Source organism: Dryobates pubescens, chromosome 2, assembly GCF_014839835.1.
Source record: "Dryobates pubescens isolate bDryPub1 chromosome 2, bDryPub1.pri, whole genome shotgun sequence".
Classification (NCBI taxonomy): Eukaryota; Metazoa; Chordata; class Aves; order Piciformes; family Picidae; genus Dryobates; species Dryobates pubescens.
This window is the reverse complement of record NC_071613.1, coordinates 31,441,418-31,458,719: the sequence shown is the minus strand read 5'-3', so window position 1 is coordinate 31,458,719 and position 17,302 is coordinate 31,441,418. Positions and strand designations below refer to the sequence as shown.

The 17,302-nt window shown below is 38.9% G+C and overlaps 1 protein-coding gene across 1 annotated transcript; it reads left to right on the top strand.

The window, feature by feature from the left end:
* Positions 1–968: 968 nt before the first annotated feature.
* HNRNPA3 (heterogeneous nuclear ribonucleoprotein A3) lies at positions 969–14,525 on the top strand. Its single transcript, XM_009906637.2, has 13 exons — positions 969–1,080; positions 5,091–5,213; positions 5,305–5,451; positions 5,535–5,745; positions 5,990–6,079; positions 6,159–6,245; positions 6,347–6,427; positions 7,467–7,610; positions 8,471–8,593; positions 8,679–8,750; positions 8,837–11,252; positions 11,778–11,852; positions 14,038–14,525. Exons 1-10 carry the CDS (start codon positions 1,015–1,017, stop codon positions 8,729–8,731), a joined length of 1,125 nt encoding a protein of 374 aa, XP_009904939.1. The 5' UTR covers positions 969–1,014; the 3' UTR covers positions 8,732–8,750; positions 8,837–11,252; positions 11,778–11,852; positions 14,038–14,525.
* Positions 14,526–17,302: the final 2,777 nt, after the last annotated feature.

Below are 17,302 nucleotides of genomic sequence, written 5' to 3'. Positions count from 1 at the left end.
ATCTGATAAATATAAATTATTTTAATGCAGTACAAGTATGCAGAACGAGGTTATTTAGTTGACAATGTATTGGCTACTGTAATAAAGTTTTTAAAAAACATGCAAAGTAGTGATACTACAAAGATACTAATAAAGTAGAGCAAGACAAACTTAATATATTGTCTCAGAAAATTAGAAATAAAGACTAATGGGAATGTGATTTAAAAATTCTGTTTCTGTGTGGTGTTTGTGGAGTTGGCTGTTTGTTTTGGGGTTTTTTTGGTTATTGTTAGAATGTTTACATATGGATTGCTCACTTAGCTTATCTGGTAAAAGACCTGATTTTTGTATGGCACAGACTTAACTTATTGTTAAAAGTTGGGTGAAGGCTGATAATCACATATATCACTTGGAAGAAAAGTAATTCAGATTACTAGTGCTGCAGATGGCTGAGAATCATCTGTTAAAATTTCTGATGTTGCAAGAATAGAATCAGTAGAGGATTCTTGCATTTAACACATCCTCTAGTGTTACAGTTCCAGGCTGCTAGATCACTGATTACAGTAAGTTACACATATGATAATTCTTACAAGAAATAATTGCAATGTGTTGAATATTATGGGGTTTAAAATCTAGGTAAGTAGAGTTTGATTTATGTAGTGAACTTGGGTATCAAGAGGTGGAATTTGCCGTTTACGAGGTGTATTTGTGATTGTTATGCAAGATGGTAATCAACATAGATTGTTTTCTGTGAATTTGAGCATTAATTTGTACCTAGGTAGTCCAACTGGTATAAGAGATTTACTAGGATAACAGATGCTCTTTTTAATCATGAGTAACATAGGCTGAGGATTTTTACTCTACTATTTTAAATACTTGCTTTTTTTTTCTACATTCACTCCTTCTCCCATTTCCTCCTATAAAGCTACACTCATGCATTGCTTCACAGGAATTGAGTTAAGTACTAACTTATCCAACCTGTTTTCTAGGGTTCCTACATCTGAAATAAAGGCTGAGCTAGAGTACCCTTCCAAAATGGCTGCTCTTAAGGAAGAGAGAGATGTGGAAGACTACAAGAGGAAAGGAAGACGATCCTCACAGGTGAGGGGATTTCTTGTTTGAAAAGTAGCTTTAAGGGGATGATGATATTTTTAAAAACTCCACAACTGAACCATTTCTATTTGATATATTAATTCCTAGCTTTTTTTTTCCCTTTTACTTTCATCACCATATTAGTGAAATTGTTGTGGTATATTACTTAAAATTTTAAGGGGTGAGATATTCAGTGCAGTGGGGAGACGTTGCTTTTCTAGTTTTCTGTTATAACAAAAGTGATGAAATGTATGCTTGTGATCAAAGTGTGTGTTTTTTTAAAAACAAGTTCATGCATCCTCAGGAACTCGATTCCTTTTTATCTTCAAAATCCTGGTATTAGAGGGAATGAAGTCAGGTTTTTTTGTGATTAAAAATGATTGACGCCTACTCACTGCAAACAAAAAGTGTGGCTGTACTAAGTAAAGATTACTTTTCTTTTGCTTCTAACAGAAATAGTATAGAGAAGATGGTGGGGCTGTTCTGGGAGGATGTGAGCTAGTTACTTCGGGGCAGGGTGTGGAAATGGGAGTGGGAGAAAAAGCCTTGGTACCCTTCAGAAAATAACCTGAAATTTAAGATCACAAAACAGAAGGTATTGAATATTTTTTTACATAGCTTATAACAGACGTTATCTGATTGTTTTGATTTTTTTTTCTAACATTTTTCCAGGATGCCTGAATTTTGAACTATTTTAACTTTTTCCAGGAATCATACTCCTGCAATGTGTGAGGGCTTTTACACTTAAATTAGAACTAACCTTATCCGAGTTGTATGTGTGGGGTACCTTATGGTTATTTTGTATTGAAATGTGATATGGGTAAAGTCCTTCTGGAAGGAATGTTGCAACTGTCTCCTTTGTTTGGACTTCGGATAGAATGTAACTGGGGTCACTCAGCTGCCTAGTAAAACAGCTCTTAAGTTTACCAAAGTAGCTTGCACTGGAATGTACTTCAAAGCCATAGAATTTCTATAGAAAACGTTTCACAAAGTTGATGAGGTGCTAGTTGTCTGTAAGGTTTCCCATTTTAGAAGGCAGTCTAGGGTTGGACTGCCTGAGGAGCAGAGCAGTCTCATCTTGCAGGTAAGCGTAGCTGTGGTGCCCTGGCACTTGCTGGTGTTCATAGAGGTATGATGCACCAGAGGAGTCGACTTGAAAACAGTGCCTTTATACAGCAGTACTGCAGTGCCAAAACACTGATTTTTCAAACCTCCTGCCATGTGAAAGTTAAGTTTACAGCAAACTCGGAATACAGAGTGTGGATCACAGCAGCATTGTGAAAAGGGGTCATGAGTCCTACAGTTTAGGATTTTTACAGGAATCCCCGGGGGTTGCTAGTTGCCAATTTATTCTTCCTCTCTTCTGAGAGACGTGCAGTTCATTCGCTGAGTGTTGGTGGTTTTAGGTAGGACGTACCAACCAGAAGGTGGATTTTGGTGGCGAGAAGGGGTGATCCACGTGCTCCCCACAAACCGGTCTCTCCCTGCCCTCCTTCCGGGCCGTGCTTTCCGGGGCAGGGCCGTCGGTACTCTACCTCGGCGCCGCTCGGGCTCTGGGACGTGGCGGGCGGGACGGGCGCTACTGCGCCAGCGCGTTCCCGCTCTCCCGTGGCTCCTCCCCTCCGGCTCCATATTAAGGGTGGAGGAGACGAGATCGCACACAAAATGGAGGCGGTCTGGGATCCGCTGAGCTTTGCTTCGCGGGAGGAAGTCGCTAGTCAAGGCTGGAATTAAAGTTCCCTGTCTCCTTAGAGCCTGTTAATGTATTTGGAAAGGCCTTTAAGCTGCGCGCGGGAGAAACGAAGCTGCTTGCTGGCTGCAGGCAGGATGGGTGTTCTTACAACTACCCCTCCCTGCCCTGACAAAGGAAAACTGCAAAATGGCGTCCTGGCCTGCATTATTAGCTGCGCAGGAGGGAACTTGGAGATTTTGTTGAAGTAGTGTGGTAGTTACACAGGGGAAGGAGAAGTGTGTTGTGCAAGGTTTGCTGTCCAGCAGAGACTTGTTATAATCAGCTTGCAGCAGAAGGATTGAGAAACAACACGTGTGATAGGGGACAGCAGCACTCTGAAAGCCGTGGAGATGCTTAACCCCAGTGAGAACACAATGCCTGAAAAAAACTAATTCCCTATGAAAATGCTTCTTTTGATATCTGTAGAGACATACTGTAACAGGTATGTTCTGAATAGATTGTCCTCTTTGGTAGGAGAGGGAGAAGCTCTTGTTCCAGCCACATGGGAATGACAGTTTATGTGCACATGATACATTTCCTTTAATGTGTATGTGAGAGTTTGAAACACTTAATGTTCCTGGGTTTAACATAACCCAGCTAAAAATTAACTATTGTCAGTTTAAAAAAAAAGGGGGGGGGGGGGGGGGGCAATTAGCAGCAGGAGACAATATGTACTTAATCTGAAGTAGTTTCTTTATATAGTATGTGTGTTATTCTGGTACTTTATACTAAAGTTTACATATAGATAGAAGGGACACTTTTGTTACACTTCTGTAGTCCAGACCACTTGGAAGACTGTAGAAAAGAAGCTTTACTTTTTAGTCATAAGACTATTGACTATCATTTATGTAATATTCCTGTAACAGACATAAACCTTAAACAACACATTGTTGCATTTTCCTGTTTAGTAGGTGTGAAGTCAGGCATTTACTCCCCACCCAGCTTTTCATAATCTTAGGCATTGTTTTCTGTAATATAACCTGAACATTGTAAAACAATGATTTGTTAAAGCACTATGATGTAATGAAATTATCTTTTGACAAGTATTGCTTTGCAGTACTCATGGCTCTTCAGGGTGGTAGGGTTGTACTCAAAGGGATGTAAACTTTCTGGACCAGCCCAGGTACCACCACCCACTTTATTTAAATTTTTGGCAGAGGTCAAAGCACTTCACCTTCAAGTTTGAAGCACATCTACATGTAGAAGTCTGTGGGTGGTTTTATGTAGTTCGGCTCTGGACTAATACATGTAGTCTACATTAATTCACTGCAGCAGAAACATTGATGCCTGTTAATGCATTTATGCTGCAGAATTGAAGTCATACACAGCATAGCTATCATGTACCTTGTGCAGTGTTTTATGTGCACAAAAATACCAACTTCCTAAAGAAGTTTTTTATATGATTTTTAAACGAAGATTTCTGTTTTGGACATGGGAGAAAGCTATAAAACTGTTTTTCACAATCTGCTGACAAATGTATGGGTATATACCCTGATACCAAAAAACCCCAACACTGAAGGAAAGCAGAAACACTAAAGCACCTTTAAAGCCACTTTATTTATGCTATAGAAAACTGAGTTCTGAAAACTGCCAAATTTTTAAACGTGGCTGGTCATATATGAGTGATACTGTCAAGAACTCTTAACAAGCATCTTAAAACAAGTTTAAGGTATCAGTTTACCAGTAGTTGTACCCACTACTAGTCATTTATTAGTCATTTACTTTGTAAAAGAAGTCCATGTTGTTTCATGTGTACTGCATATGTACTTCCAGATTTTTTGCTTGCATGTACTCAATTTGAAAATTATACTTAAGGAATTAAAATTCTTAAATTTCTTCCAAAGTGCATGGAAAAAAACTTTTCAAAATAGATGACCCAAAATGAGACACTGGATTTGCACAATAACTGGTTTTTCTTTTACACTCTATTCTTAAATTTTTATAGTTCCTTGTGGTAATGTTTTTTATTTACCAGTGCTTCATTGCTTATCCCTGCAGAGTATTATGCAACCCAAATGTAAGAGAGGCAGTACTGTGGAGTAACAGAATCATTCAGGATATTGAAATTTCCTTACTGTTACTTGTGTTTGAGCTGTCTGAAGTTGTTAATGTTTTAATTAAAATCACACCTCACTAAGTGTTAACTATGCTGCTGTCTAAACTCCTTAGTGGTCATTGTTTTTATGTAAATATATTCCACTCAATTGTAGTTAGAGTGTGCACAGGTAATTTTTAGTAACTTTGTGGTTTGCATTTGAAATATGTTTTTGAATTTTTTATTTTGTAGGGCCACGAACCAAAGGAGCCAGAGCAGTTGAGAAAGCTGTTTATTGGAGGTCTGAGCTTTGAAACAACAGATGATAGCTTGAGAGAGCACTTTGAAAAATGGGGCACACTCACGGACTGTGTGGTAAAGTGTCAAATACTAGTTTGTGCTTTTGTAAGAATACAGGTACATAATTTAGTACAGACATGCAGAATGCCCCCTGTGTTTTTTGTAGGTGATGAGAGACCCACAAACAAAGCGTTCCAGAGGCTTTGGCTTTGTGACTTACTCTTGTGTGGAGGAGGTGGATGCTGCTATGAGTGCTCGACCGCATAAGGTTGATGGGCGTGTGGTTGAACCAAAGAGAGCAGTTTCAAGGGAGGTGAGTTAGTATTTCAGTTAACTTCATTTCCTAATCTTTAACTAATGGTTTAAAACACTGATTGTAACTTTCTGGCATTGTAGGATTCTGTGAAGCCTGGGGCACATCTCACAGTAAAGAAAATATTTGTTGGTGGAATTAAAGAAGATACAGAAGAATATAACCTAAGAGAGTACTTTGAAAAATATGGCAAGATTGAAACCATAGAAGTCATGGAAGACAGGCAAAGTGGAAAGAAAAGAGGCTTTGCTTTTGTAACTTTTGATGATCATGATACAGTTGATAAAATTGTTGGTAGGTAACTCCTTAGTGAGAAGTGGCTCAAGGATAAAAGTGTAACAGTGAATTACAGAGAAGAGTGTGTGGAATATAAGATGATGGTTTAACCAGCTGCTGTATTGGAAGAAATGGGGTAGCTTTAATGTTCCTTTAGAAGTGTGGTCATGCTTTACAGTAGTTTTCTATGAGACTTCTATTGCATATTGCTTTCAGTGATTTGGTTTTCTAACTCTTGGGTATTTCACAATTTTTTTTCTAGTTCAGAAATATCATACTATAAATGGACATAACTGTGAAGTTAAAAAAGCACTCTCAAAACAAGAGATGCAGACTGCTAGCTCTCAGAGAGGTGAGTTTGTAGTTGTGCATGGTTATTTTATGTGTAACTGGTTTTCAATTAATGTAATTTTAAGTAAAACATTTTGTAGGTCGTGGTGGTGGCTCAGGCAACTTCATGGGTCGTGCAAACTTTGGAGGTGGTGGAGGAAACTTTGTCAGAGGAAACTTTGGAAGAGGTAAATAACTAGAGTGTTTTATAGAGAGTAGAATTTTTGTTGTAATTCCTGTGTTAGTTGTCTTAGACAGTTGAAAACAATTGTCTCTTTTTGTATTCCAGGAGGCTATGGTGGGGGTGGTGGTGGTGGAGGTAGCAGAGGAAGCTTTGGAGGTAATGATGGATACAATGGATTTGGTGATGGTAAGTGTTTTGCTCAGTATTTAATTTTTTTTCTCATCATAATGTCATAACTAGGTTTAAGTCTGACCTTCACCATGGAAATGAAAATATTATCACCAAAGTGGACTTCTGCGCTGTAGAGTTAAAGGGTTTTTTTGTTCAGCAGAAAAGGATGGGTTTAAAAAGCCACATTCCTGTATTTGTCCTTTTAAATAACTTCATGTCATGAAGCAGATGTTTATGATTATTGAACTAAATGAAATTTCAGTGTCGGCTGAGATGACTAAAACTGCATAAAGCAGTGACCAATTAACAGATACCTTTTCAATCAATGTGAGACTTTTCATGGTTCAGTAGTATCTTTTCCAAGATGAAGTTTCGATGAGTATCCAAAAGAACTGGAAAATACCGATGCATATAGAAGTAGCTTTTTTTGTGTTTGGGAGAGGCAGGAAATGAGGAAAATAGCATGTAATTCTTTCTGTCCCAATTCTTTAAGCAGATGCATTTTGAGTTCTTTGGAACTGCTTGGAAGTACTCCATCAAAATGTCAGAGACTAGATCAGCATATAGACTAACTGAAGTCTTTCAGATGCCTTATGTGTATGTCTGGATAAAAACTGTAAACCAGAATTTTGAGGGGTTTTGTCTACTTCAGTCACTTCTGTTCAGAGGAATACAGAGGGTGTTGCACAAAGCCATTTGTGTCAAGAGACAGGTTTTACATGTATTGGGTTTTGGTGGTGGTAGCAGAATGTCTGTGTATTCTCTGTGAACCAAAATGAATTTCATAAGCATTGTGCTTCTGAGGACATGTAAGCTAATGCATGTGTGTGATGTTTGGATTAACTGGTTTAGAAATTGCGGCACTGCAATGAATATAATACAGGGAAAACATTGTGGGGTGTTGTGTGGTTCTGTTGTTGGTGGTTGTTGGTTTGTTTGTTTGGAGTTTTTGGGGGTGGGTGTGGTTTTGGTTTGGGTTGGTTTTTTTTTTTTGTTAGATGGACCTTTCATTACCAGTATTCAGCATTGATGTGTTTAACTATTTTATTCAAAGGTGGCAACTATGGAGGTGGTCCTGCCTATGGCAACAGAGGAGGTTATGGTGGTGGTGGAGGACCAGGATATGGAAACCCAGGTGGTGGATATGGTGGTGGAGGACCAGGATACGATGGTTACAATGAAGGAGGAAATTTCGGTGGTAAGATGCTGGCTTTAGACAGTAGGCATGCATGCTTTTCAGTCGGGTCCGAGTTGTACAATGCCCAAAGTATGTTACTGTATAAAATAAGTTGTACAGTTAGGTCTTAAATGTAGACAGTGTTACACGAGGAGAGCTACTGCATTGTTTTACATGGTACTAGTTGTTCTTTTTTAAAAATAACAAATCTAGATGGGGAAGTCAAATAGAATTTTTAAGCACTTGAGCACTGTAGTTATGCTGTTGCTCTCAGCGGTTCACAACACATAGATCACTTTGTCCTTTGTGAAGATCATAAATCTAAGTTTATATAAACTTTTTCATTGTGTGCTCCAGGTCTGAGGAGTTAAGCTGGAAAATCTACTGCATAATTTTATTATATCCTCTGATGTTGTGTAAGCAGCGTGCCTGTTAACAGTTCTGTCATGTTATGGAGCAAATCGATTGTATATAATGTATTCCATACAAAGCACTGGAAGGATAACAGTGAAACTTGTGCTTTTCTGAGTTCGGAGGCCTTAAATTTCTTCTGTTGTGTTAACTTCTAATTGCCTACTCAAATCTGTGTGCAATTTCTAGTAACAGACTCTTTAGGTTGGAAAAGACCTTTGAGATCAAGTCCAGTTGGTACGTTGTGTGGTATTTTTCATCATCAACAAAATGCCAATTTTTAATCCTTAAAATGCTAGGGGTCTTCTGTCATTTGTGTATTTGGCGTAGAGGTAGCATGCAAAATGCTTGCAATTCTATTTCAAATTGTTTTAAACTACAATTTACATGACATTGTATGTCATAATTTGGCATGCTCCATATCCTAAGTCTTGAACCAAAGTGGTTTTATAAATCTGTATTTGTTTCAGGCAATTACGGTGGAAGTGGGAACTACAATGATTTTGGAAATTACAGTGGACAGCAGCAGTCTAACTATGGTCCCATGAAAGGTGGCAACTTTGGTGGCAGAAGTTCAGGCAGTCCCTATGGTGGTAAGTATGATTTTGTACAGCAAAGGTTTTTGGGTTAAAATTTCATGTTATTGCTGTCTCTCAATATGCACTCGTTTTTTTGCAGGTGGTTATGGATCTGGAAGTGGAAGTGGGGGCTATGGTGGTAGACGATTCTAAAAATGCTACCAGGAAAAGGGTAGGTGTAATGCATATTTATAATGATGATTAATAATGTACAACTGTTCACTGAGAGTAATAATTTTCTTATCCTGTATTCAACAGGCTACAGTTCTTAGCAGGAGAGAGAGCGAGGAGTTGTCAGGAAAGCTGCAGGTTACTTTGAGACAGTCGTCCCAAATGCATTAGAGGAACTGTAAAATCTGCCACAGAAGGAACGATGATCCATAGTCAGAAAAGTTACTGCAGCTTAAACAGGAAACCCTTCTTGTTCAGGACTGTCATAGCCACAGTTTGCAAAAAGTGCAGCTATTGATTAATGCAATGTAGTGTCGATTAGATGTACATTCCTGAGGTCTTTATCTGTTGTAGCTTTGTCTTTTTTCTTTTTATTTTCCCATTACATCAGGTATATTGCCCTGTAAATTGTGGTAGTGGTACCAGGAATAAACAAATTAAGGAATTTTTAACTTTTCAATATTTGTGTAGTTCAGTTTTTCCACACTTAGTACAGAGAACTCTATAACAGAAATAAAATGTAGTCTAGGGTGTTTCCTTGTTAGAGAGGATAAATGCATTTCTCAATTACGATTTTGTATTAATTTAACAATAGAAACACCTATTGATTTGCAGTCTTAAGGGGTCTAGTCTCAGTGTATATATGTAACTGTCATTGACATGAGTTACATAGGCATACAGAGGGAAAACATCTGTATGTTGCATTATAGTTTGTTTTAGATGTATAACTAGGATTGAGTTACTCAAATTAGTGTTTGTGAATTATAGAACTAAGCTTTACCTTAATGAAAACTCAAAATTACTTTTTGGTTTGTGCATATTTTTTAATTTGTAGTTCTGTATTAGTACTAGCGCTTCAAGAAAATAAGGCATGATAAATATTTTAACAAGACCAACTTTAGACACATTAAAGCTGTCTCCCGTCTCATTTGAGATGTATAAGGGATAACTGCAGTTGCTTAAGTCTTGGGTGAAGACAAAAAGAAACTTGCTTTTTACCTTTATATTTATTGTAATTCCCGAGAAGTTAAGGTGGGGGGAATCAAGTGCCTGTTTTCTTGGGATATACAATGATTCTGTTTCAATAAAACTATACTCTGGGGAGGGTGGCTTGGAATTTTCATCCCTTCCTTTGTCCCCATTTCCCTCTCCCTCACACCAGACTGCTCTGTTTCAATTAAATGAGGCGTCATAGTGACAGTAATAGGAATGTTCCTCAATAACTTAATGGCTATATACTTTCTTGCATGCACCCTAGGCAATTTTCTGGACACATTCTTCTGACTGGGAGCCAAGGGTAGCACAGGTGTAATCACTGACAGTCCCAGGTAATGCGTTCCAAAAGCCCATTCACCATGGGCTCTAAGTAGTATAGTTTTCAAGCTTCTCCCCTTGCAAATGTCTGTGCTCAGCTAAGAGCTCGAAATAAAACACAATCTAGGTGTATTTTACTGACTAGAAACACTTCCCACGATGTAGAATGGTACAATCTTGAGTTTCCACAGGCAGAATGATAGCGTGTTACAATTTTATTTGATGCACTGGAGTAGCAAATCTTATAAGCACATATGGCTAGAAATTGTACTTCATTCTCACTTTTGACCTCCAAATTACAGCACTGCAGTCTGTTCTTTTCTCATCTGATGTAAATTCTCTCAAGTGTTGCCAGGACAGTGCTTTCTGTCGGTTCAGACTCAGAGGAGTAGGGACTCAGTCAATAGAAGAAATACTGACACTTGACAATGTGTATTGGCTGGCATTACTTACACTTGGTTTCACTGCTGGGTCAATGTGCAGTATAAGGTAAATGCAATTCCAGTGTAGGAATGAATTTGCAAAGATGTATGAAATACTCAAGGCATAATCAGTCATATTAATAACGAATTATTTTAAGTAGAAAAATGAGTGTGTTGTTTGGAAAAAAAAAATTAAACAATGTTATTTAAACACTGTTATTGGAGTGTATTTAGACTGCAGTACACTAAAACAAGGAACCCGTGTCAAGATGGTAGCCTCCAAACTGGATTTCAAAGTCTGCTTATTTTCTGTGGAGTTATAAAATCTCTAAAGTTAAAGCAAGAACTGGTGATTTAGTGAATGCTTCTGTTGTTGTACATACGATTTGGGGTTGGGGGGAGGCTGTATTTCAATAAAGGCATTTTTTAAACAACCCATTTGGAGTTTGAAAACATTGGAAACCAAACCATAACTCACTAGGGAGTGAGCCACCTAACTACCGACTTGCTTTGTACGTTACTACAATTAGATGATGTGTAGACTTGTACTACGTGGGGCCTGCATCTGATTGCAGGGACAACTGGAGGATGGGGTTGATGTCCCTCTGACAATTGATCTGATATTTCTAAATTTTAGAATGTATTGACAGTGTTCTTTTTAACAGGGCCTCTTGTAGCTGTACTGTGACAACAATGTTAACTTTGAAAAATAGTGTCATAATAAACTTTATGAACAAGATCTGTATGCAACCTTTTAAGAGATGGATGTAAGTGACCGCTTTGTAGGTGGGTGGTGTAGTTTAGCTGTTGTTTGTGATGTGGAAAAGTGTAAGCCATGAGGACAGTGATTAACCAGCTTCAAAGAACCTAGGATGTACTTCTTTGATCCATACTTTGCTAAGGAGACTCATAAGACAGGACTTCAGCAGCCTATTGAGTATGGAGAAGTCAGCATAATTAAAGAATGACGAGGCAGCAGGAGCAACAGCTTCAACTTCCAGAAAAGTGAAGGCATAAGATTCTGTGCTGATAGTGAGCAGCTTTCCAAAGGCTAGTTAAATCCGCTTATCACAGCTGAAATATCGAAGAAAGTCTAGCCAAGAGTTCTTCACCTTTTGGAACCTCCTTGAGTGATAGCTACTTGAGTTGACTCAAAATCAATAGGTCTAGCATTTAGACCTGAAAGGAAGGGCAATGAGCATAGGTAAGGTTTGCCTTTAAAATTTTTCATGAATTATAAAGAGTAGTGGGAGGTTTTTAAACAAGGTAAGAGTAATTTCTTTAATTTTCAGGTTGAATGAGAAGCTGCTGCTTGACAAAATGGGGAATGTCTTGCACATCCTCTTCAACTGAAGGTTTCTGACTGGGTAAGATCTGTAGTGCATAGTAAAACACTTGTTTTAACCCTTATTTCCTTCTAGGCTTTTCCTTGTCAGCCTTTTAATATCAAGGAAAGCATTAGGCTTTAGGGAACAAGTATTCTAGAATATGCTGTCCAGTATTTCCTGTTCTGGATGGGGGTCGCTTGCTGCCATAATTGCTATTTAAGATAATCTTCTGTTCCTGGCAGGTACAAAACTGCTGTACATTTGAGGTCAACAACACAAAAATGAAAAATGTTTTGAAATATGTGCTGTAGTTACCATGGAGAGTGTTCTGGGGTGGGAGAAATTGTTCATTACCTTCAAGGAGAAAGCAGCACCTTACAGAATCCTGGAGAGGTGACCTGGAAGTCGTTGGTTACAATTCTCAGTAATGTGTGATGCACTGTTGCTGCAGCAGTTCTGTAAGGTGTTTTGCATTGGTTCTCCTCCTAAAATGGCTTACTGGGTGTTTTTATTTTCTGTATAAATCCAAGAGCTCCCTTTTTGGTGCTTTCAGGCAGGATAGTTTAGCAGAGGCAAATATTGTCAAGTAATGCTCACCTAAAAGCACCACTGTACTTGCACATGGGATTGGCAATGAAAGAACTGTCATGGAATCTGCTTTTTATCTACACTGGTTCTTAAGTCTTGGAACACGTACTTCATTTCTTGCGTACTTGATGGTTACGGGTCTTGGATATTTGTAACTTCTATTTAGTAGTCTTGTACCTATTTAAACTTGCACGGAGTTGGACGTCATACTGTTATTGTGAGTTCAATTTCAGTTCTACTGTCAGTTACGCTTCAGTTGTTCAGAAAAAGTCAAAGGGAACCTGTACATTTCAGTTCAGCTTGGGGCTTTAGGTTTGTCGACAGATTGATTCACATGTTTACAGGCAGCAGGTAGCAAGTTTAAACATCCAGAAAGCAAACTTGAAATTACAGCATACAACTAAAAGTCAACTTGGAAGTAATTTACGGTGGCAATGTTGAGATGTATTCATCTAATTGAGAGCTGCTTAATGGAAATTCCAGTGACTCTTAAGTGAACAAATGTTTGTTTTTTTTTTTTTAGCTTAGCCATGGTTGAGCCAAACTTTGAAAAGGCTGCAATAAAGCCACAGTCTAGTGTAGGAAGCTAGGCAGCTTGTTGCTGAGGTGACAAGCTTGCTTTCTTAAACCTAGAGGAGTAAAACCTGCTTCTCTGCTAGGCAAAGTTGTCTTGTGAGCTCACCTAGGCACATAGGTATGCAACAACAGGTAACGGGAAGTAGCAGTGTATGTTTCAGAATTACTCAGTTGAAAGCAAATGCTTTTGTACCTGGAGCAAGGGAGGGAGATCATTACAGGTTTCAACAATAAGGTCTTGACAAGACCTTATTGTTGCTTTAACAAGACCTCTAGCATGTTCTATATTTCTCATTACTAGGCCTGCGTATAGAGCAAAGCTCTACTTTTTCTGTAACACGAGTGAGGGGATTCTACGATGCTGCAGACTTGTTCTCTGTATACACCTGCGCTGTATTGTTTTCATGCTTAGATTTTTAACACTTTTGTTAGAGTAATTAGCTTAATCATACTCCATTCATAAATGAACCCTGTCAAAGGTAAATACATGCTAAAGGTCCAGTGTATCTTTGCTTAAGAGGCATGTCAAGAGTTAAGAATGTTGGTTCTTCTATAGTGGCTGCTATTGAAAATAGTAACTGCAAATGGAGATTTAAAGAGGTAAAGTTAACAAAGCATTGATCCCTAAGCTGCAGTTCTACGTAAGTTTTATTTGGTACCTAAACCTGTGTGTTAATCTGAAAGCAAACGGTACTTCCAGGTAGCACCAATGTCCTTCCCCAAAAGGGGCCCATGTGGATGTGATAAGTGTTCTAAGGATTGCTGAAATTCAACAGCATCTTAACTGTGATTTCACTTTAAGGTGGGAAGGGGAATGCTGCTGGTCTTTCAAGCATTGGTTGCGTGATGTACTAGCTTGCTGTCTTTGGTTCCTGTGTTTAAGACATTAATGTGTTTTCATACACTGTCTACACCGCAGTGGAATATTCACTTACATTATCAGTCTGTGGTCTCTTGACAAGTGTTTATATCTTAAATTGTGTGGAGCATGAAAGATCTTGAGTGTCACTAAAATTCAGGTATCTGATGGATGATTCTTTTTCTGCTGTGGGTGCTACAGGTTGACATCTCTATCTAAGATTAGCTTTTTCCTGAACTAAAGTAATCCAAGTATCTCCATAGAAGAAAAATGGCCTTCATGTAGAAGATAATATCGCAAGATTGGGAACAGAATAATTTGTTATAATAACTGGCAAAGACTTCAAGAGGAATGGTGCTAGTGAGCTGAACTTGTGGTTAAACAAGTTTAAAAATAGCATGCGAATTAAAATTTTCAATATAATCCATAATGGATTGAAATTTGTTAAAATACTGGCATTTTGTATCAGAATAAAGTGTATATTGTCAAATGACTTACAACCTAAAATCTGTTGGCATCACCTTTTTTGTTTTTAGTGCTCTGAGGAACACAAAGTGGTCTTAAGTTACTGCAACACAGTATCTTACAGGGTCATCTTTACAGCTCAGGACTGCCGAGTCAGAAAGCCTTAGTTCAGCTCAGCTTAACTGTTAATATTAAAAACTGAATCTTTTGATCAAGAAATAAATGGTGTTTACATGAGGACTTGTCAATGTATCAGTGTCACTAAGTCACAGGTTTGGGAACATACTCTACCTCAGTAACAATGAGATAATTTGCAACATCTTTTCACATGCCAAAATAAAGTGGAGTATTTTTTCCTTGACGGTGAGTGTTTACATGTGACTACACCATGCACTGTTAAATGCAGGTTGTGTTCCAAGTTACTTCAGCCTGCTGCTTTGCCTGGCAGAATTCAAACAAGGCTTCTGCATTAACTGGAGGGGTTTTCTTGTTCTTTTCATCTTGGTAATGGAACAAGTGTTTATGTATTAGGTTTTAGGCATGTGGGTATGTCTTGGGATAACAGAGAGGAGGGAAAATGACACACAAAAAGCAACAACCCAACCTCTGGGTTTTAACTGGGAAGGAGATAATGTAATGCACCATTATCTTATACTGGCTACAGAGCAGCACAGCAAAATGCAGCAGCAGCAGAAGCCAGCAACCCCTACCCCCAGCACCTGCCTCACAGAAAAGACCAACCCTGAAAACCTGGAAAACAGAAGCAGCAACTGGAACAGGAAGCCTCTCATGTTATGATCTGAGCTTCAAGCCCTGTGACACTTTGCTCCAACCACCACTTTAAAGTTGGCATGATGGCAGCATGGTATTGAATAGTGGCAGCATCTTCAACTGTAACCCATGACAGGATAGTATAAATACAACAGCCCCTGCAAAGGCTGATACTGTTTGCCTTTGGCTTTCACATTAGTGCTAAAACAAGGAACAAATTTGAAGTGGAGGGTGGGGGGTTACGGGGGTCTTCTGTAGCCAATTTGTAACTAAAGCATTTCTGTTGCAACTAGAACATTTTCTCGAAGTCATACCTTTGATAGCCCAGTGCATGGCAGGGGGGACCCAGGGCCTCTGGGTTCTCTCTGCTTTGCCAGCAGACCCCCTGTCTGTGAGTGTTGAAACAACTGTCCAGGGCCATTTTTGGTGTACTTACTCCTTAATGTCTATGCTCTAAAGCTTCCATCCTGGATTAGACCCACTTGCTGTAAGTGGCACCAGTGTCTTGCATTCGCCTAGTGTTCACCCTGACTTGGCAATTTCTTTCCTTGGCAGTGGTGGCAGCAAAGTCAATAGAGGCACCTTTGAACAGCATCAGCAAGAGAAATTGCTGCAGCATCTTTGATTTAGCTGGTGGTTTGGCTGCTCTAGCTGCAGCAAATAAATTTCCTTCATCCATCAAATCTGGCCTCTAAGTTTTCAACCATTAGTGCTGACCATTTGCCTCAAAAAGAGTGTGCTGCATTGAGTGGGATGGACTGAGGCAATTAACAAGGTAACACCTTCAAAGTGCAAGTTAGGGCACCTGGATGTGCATTTCCCTGTCTTCTGCAAACAAAATTTACTACTTGTATTGGGCAGGGTTCCTAGCACTTCTGGGGATGTAGGAAATCTGAGGCAACTTTTTTCACAATCTTTTTATATCTGCAGACATTTTGTGGGACATGACCTCATTTGAAAGCTTGCAGCAAGTAGCAGAGTGTAAGAAGTACAAAAGTTGTGTTTTTCTTTTAAGATAGATATGCAGGGCTGCAATATCCAATAGTCCCAGGTTTAGGTACTGAAGTTTTTCTTCTGGCACTTGGCCATTACAGCTGCAATTTAAAGAAGATACAGTAAATGGGATCATGGTTCCTGGCATTGCACTCTCCTGGAGCAAAAATACCTTCTGGGTGAAGCTTTGGTGCTGCTCTGCTTTTCAATCCCCTGCTCTTCTCTGGTTACGTAAGGTCAAACTAGATGAACTGCAAGAGAGAATGTTCGCACCAGGTGTCGGAGAGGCCTCTGCTGTTCAGAAGTGGTATATCAGTGAAGAAGATGGAAATAAAAAAAATCTTTGGGGCAATAAAAACAAAAGCTGATTATGATATACTCCCATGACTAGCTGCACAATAAAATACTACCTAAAGTTGTGTGTGTGCATGTGAGTGTTTTCAGGGAAAAACAAAACCAGTACCTGGTGCCCTGTAGGCTCCAAGCCAGTTAATGGTATTCAGGTGAGAGGGCCTGACGTTACTGGAGAGCACACAGCACACAACATTCAAACCCACCTTCCACAGGATCTTGGGAACAGAATACTATTCATCCAAACTCTGGTGTTCTGGGGGTTCAGGAGTGGTTGGAGGTTGGGGTTGTGTGGGGTGGTGTTGGTTTGGAGGGTTTTTTGAGGACATTTAGAAAGTCTAAAAAAAAAAGTGACACAGAATGAAACTGGAATGATGATAACCCAAAATGCTCAGCCAACAAAACTGGGAAATAATCCCAAAACTGAACTCACCAACAACTACTATTTTATTTAGCATAACTCTATGATTAAGGAGATAATGCAAGGCTGGCTTCTTAATCCAATGTACCTTTTTAAACTCTTTTTCCTACCTTACTGGGTTATCGTGGGACCTACCCTACCCATTTTTTTTTAAAATGTACCACCTTGGTTTTACATTATAGAGTATAAAGTTATGCAGAACACTCTCACAGAGAAAAGATTTCCAGAATTACACAGAGAGCTTCAGTTGCAGGGGAAAGCAACCAACCAAACACCCTTTCAGATTGCACACACCTTTTGGAAGCTTCATACAGAAGATGAAAGATGATACGATTTTTAATCTTCAGATCAATGTGTACTGCAAATTACAAATTACTCATTTTCTGTATTCAAAAAAGTCACAGGGATCAAGTACAATGAGTCCATCTGACAAGTGCCATTTATTTGCCCAATTTTTATTCTCTC

Bases quoted from the DNA above. Each gene is read 5' to 3' on its own strand.
- HNRNPA3 (XM_009906637.2), top strand. From the start codon at position 1,015: ATGGCTGCTCTTAAGGAAGAGAGAGATGTGGAAGACTACAAGAGGAAA. The intron at 5,452-5,534 runs GTGAGTTAGTAT...CTGGCATTGTAG, and splicing joins AGAGAGCAGTTTCAAGGGAG to GATTCTGTGAAGCCTGGGGC. The intron at 8,594-8,678 runs GTAAGTATGATT...GTTTTTTTGCAG, and splicing joins TTCAGGCAGTCCCTATGGTG to GTGGTTATGGATCTGGAAGT.